A 3784-nucleotide genomic window follows, 5' to 3' on the forward strand; every position below is an offset into this window, starting at 1 on the left:
CCGCTCTAAGAAAAAAGTTACATAATTAATATTCTTTGAAATGAGATAAAAATTACAAAAATAAATTCACTAGAATATTTATGATTTCATTGGTCGACACCTAATAAATTTGCTCACTTTATTAATAGATTTGTCGCGTTGCTTGCACTTTGCACTTTCTGCACTCGGAATCTTCGCATTCTTTCCTTTCAACGCTCGCGGCCTAAATTATTTTTATCTTGTTTTAAATACAAATTTTTGAATATTTCAGATAACAGTGAACATACCTATTTTCATCTCATTTTAAAATGCATATTCAACTCTCAATTAGGAGAATAAAGGAAAAAAAGCTGATGTAAGATGCGATATAATAAAATATATAATATGCAAATACAAATTATGCAAATACAAATAATATATTGATTTTGATATACTTTTATTTTAAAATGTCAGAATATAAATCCAAATAAATGTGCCAACTTCATGCAACGGTATTGTGCATCAAATGTACAAAATGTAAAGAGGGGAGCATAGACTTTTGTATACTGCATAAAATATGAAGCATAAGAAAATCAAGCAATCAGAGTCCTTTATTTTACGAAAAGGAAGGAAATAAAGAATTTTGATTAAGTCATTTCCTTAGGCATTCATTATGCATTATGTGTTATGCATTACACAAGAATCTGTGCATAATCCCACTTATCAATGCAGCTACGAAGACCAGAAAATGTCCCTTTGATAGCGGGAGTGTCAACACTGTCAAACCATATTCTTCAAATCGTCTCGACAGTTTTGATGGAGTTAACACGCTTGACGATTTCATTAATTCCAATGCTGTAAACAACTAATCTGATCCTCACAATTAATGTAAGTACTCTCAGAAGTTTTGTGTACGTGTGCTTGTAAGAGTCAAACTAAAATTGAATCTCGGCGTGAATTTCTGATAACTTTCAGAGAACGAAGCAAAGCATCGTTTTTCTTTTTTCGGTGCAAAATTCAATTTTCGGATAAAATATTTTATCATATATTTAAAACACTTCACTTTTTATAAAGTAAAGTATTTCAATTATATTACATGTATTGTAAGATGCTTTTGTTTTCTAAACAGGCATGAAGGTCTCAGGGATGCGACATCAGATGTGAGGAGCCAATTATATGTATACAGAAATGGGTAGGTGTTCCATGTTATGCTTTATTATTGGAAACCTGGCCACCAATTTATAATCAAGTTTTATATTTAAGATTGTCTTAAATACAATAGTACAATCTTAAGATGTCAATCCAATTCAGTATTCATAGTTAATTTTTATTTTAAGTCTGTGTTTAAATCTGTGTGATGTCTTAAAATGTTAATGTAACTTTCTGATTCATTCGTAACATCCTAAAATTGTCTTAAATGTAATAATAAATATATTAAGATTTAAGACAATCTTAAATATACAAGAATCTATTATGAATACTAGCTACAGAACTGCATTGATATTTTAAGACCCTACTAAAACAGTTTGAAAACAAGAATATAAATTGGATCTTAGATCTTTTTCCAAAAAAATTATTCTAAATTGGAAATATTTCGTACAATTATTCATAATGTTGTTTGTTCTGAATTTAGATGATCTTGAGCAACAATGCGAAGACGTGTTATTTGATTTGTGTGACACTAGAGAGAGGTATCCATTGCTATGTGCAAAGGAGCTTGAGAAGTTCATCAAGCTTACCAATGAAATACATGTAAATATAAATGCTCTTCACAGAACTGGTAATTATTATTTTACTTTCTATTTATCTGTATTTCATCATTAGTATAATTTGTTATAGATGATGAAGGTTCTTGTAAAGCCAGCAAAAATTCTGGATGTTCCATCTTTCACAAAAGAGCACTCAGCAATGCTTAAAAAGAATTTCTTGAAAACCACTGAATTATTGAAGACACAAGAACATAAATTGCAAGTGATGATAGATAAAATTAATAACTTGACAATAACTTTAGATCAGATTAAGAGAGACAAGTTATCTGATATGAATAAGTTATTATGGGATTAGATGTATTTTTTCTCAATGTAATATCTATCTATCTCTCATTATACGTTTATCACTGTATATATTGTATATCAATTGTATAAATATATATGAATATACCAAGTGTTCCAAAATTCGAAGGTAATATATTGCAACGTGAAACTTCATATAAAATTAAATAATAAAAGTATAAGATATTTTTTTCCATAAAGTAGGTTTTTTTAATAAAAACATTTGAAATTTGAGTAATTATAAGTGTTGATTAAAAAGTCATCTGTCCGTGTGACATGTGTGCAATGGTATTGGATATTGAACAAAATATAGTTACTGTATGCACACTGTATCACATTACTGTATCACATTATTGTATCACATTATTTCTTTATTTCTATAAAAAAATAACTAAATCAATATATATATATATATATATATATTAGTTATTTTTTATATATGCATTATAAATTATTAAATCCAAATGTGTGTATTAAATAAACAAAATTTGTATTTTATAAAATATGTAATTATTATTATTGTGCGTATGCGCGCGCGTGTGTGTGCACGCGCGCGCGCGCGCGTGTTTGTGTTGAATTTAAAACTTACATTACATTCCCTGGTGATGTTTCCTAGGCAACGAATCTAGCTCGTGTCAAAACAATACGTGAATACGTATGAATACTGATAGCCACATATAGTACATATATGTATACTACGTGATATCATGAAATAGTATTAATTAGCTGTTAAAGTTTCGTAGTGCTTTATTATAATTTTCGCTATGTCTACGTTCATAGAAAATGTGCATATAAAAGATGGAGAATACACTAAGATAATATATGTAATGGTATACAAAATAAACTGTGCATACATATATATATATATATACATACATTAAATAATTTTTTTAATAAATAAATCTAAAGTTGAATAAATAAGAAACAGAGTTTTTAAATATTTTTGCTTTGTTGATTTTTATAATCTTCGAAAACGAAAAAAATACAATTAAATACAAGTATAAATATAAAGAAATAAATAATGAAATATTATGTTCCAGATAAGAGAACAACGATATACTGAATGTATTAAAGTCTTGTTAAATCTTTTAGATTCTTATCCTAATGTACGTATGTTACAATGTGTGATATTGTATTTTTCAATTTATGTAAACGCTAATAATGAATAAAAATGAATAAAGTGTTCTTTCAGTCTAGACCTTGTTTATCTCTTCTGGCCCATTGTTACTTTTATACACAAGATTTTATGGCCGCAGCTCAATGTTATGAGAAATTGATTCAATTGTGCCCACAGGAGAATTTGTATAAGCTTTATTATGCCCAGTCTTTGCATCAAGCTTGCATGTATCCAGAAGCATGGACGATTTGTTCGAGTATTATCAATCAAAGTAACTTGGAATTCAAGGTAAAGAAGCTGCAGGCAGCTATAAAGTATGGGCAGGAAGACATGATAGCTGCAAAAAATCTCGTGGATCAATGTCCTGCTGATGATGTTGATACTGAAATCAATCTGGGATGTCTCTTGTACAAGGTACAGATATCAGTAATATTCTTCACTAAACATCAATAGTAAAATAACACAATATTATAATTTTACACTCAACAACAATCATATGAATATAACACATGATATATATATATATATATATATATATATATATATATATATATATATATATATTATTATAGTAATAAGTAAATATATATTATTATTACTTATTAGTTAGTACTATAGTAGTAGTATATATTATTATATATATATACTACTACTAGTA

At 27.7% G+C, this 3784-nt stretch overlaps 2 protein-coding genes across 2 annotated transcripts in view; both read left to right on the top strand.

Moving 5' to 3' along the window:
- The first annotated feature begins 1146 nt into the window (after window positions 1–1146).
- On the top strand, window positions 1147–2022 carry LOC105618443. Its single transcript, XM_012199983.1, has 3 exons — window positions 1147–1150; window positions 1592–1710; window positions 1798–2022. Exons 1-3 carry the CDS (start codon window positions 1147–1149, stop codon window positions 2020–2022), a joined length of 348 nt encoding a protein of 115 aa, XP_012055373.1.
- A 751-nt stretch (window positions 2023–2773) lies between these two features.
- The window catches only part of LOC105618352 (tetratricopeptide repeat protein 30A), a 6202-nt gene continuing 5191 nt past the window's right edge, over window positions 2774–3784 (top strand). The window contains exons 1-3 of the mRNA XM_012199894.1: window positions 2774–2839; window positions 3050–3115; window positions 3202–3540. Coding sequence (XP_012055284.1) covers window positions 2774–2839; window positions 3050–3115; window positions 3202–3540 — 471 coding nt within the window. The remainder of the gene's footprint in view (window positions 2840–3049; window positions 3116–3201; window positions 3541–3784) is intronic.

This window comes from Atta cephalotes (genome assembly GCF_000143395.1).
Source record: "Atta cephalotes unplaced genomic scaffold scaffold00016, whole genome shotgun sequence".
Lineage (NCBI taxonomy): Eukaryota > Metazoa > Arthropoda > Insecta > Hymenoptera > Formicidae > Atta > Atta cephalotes.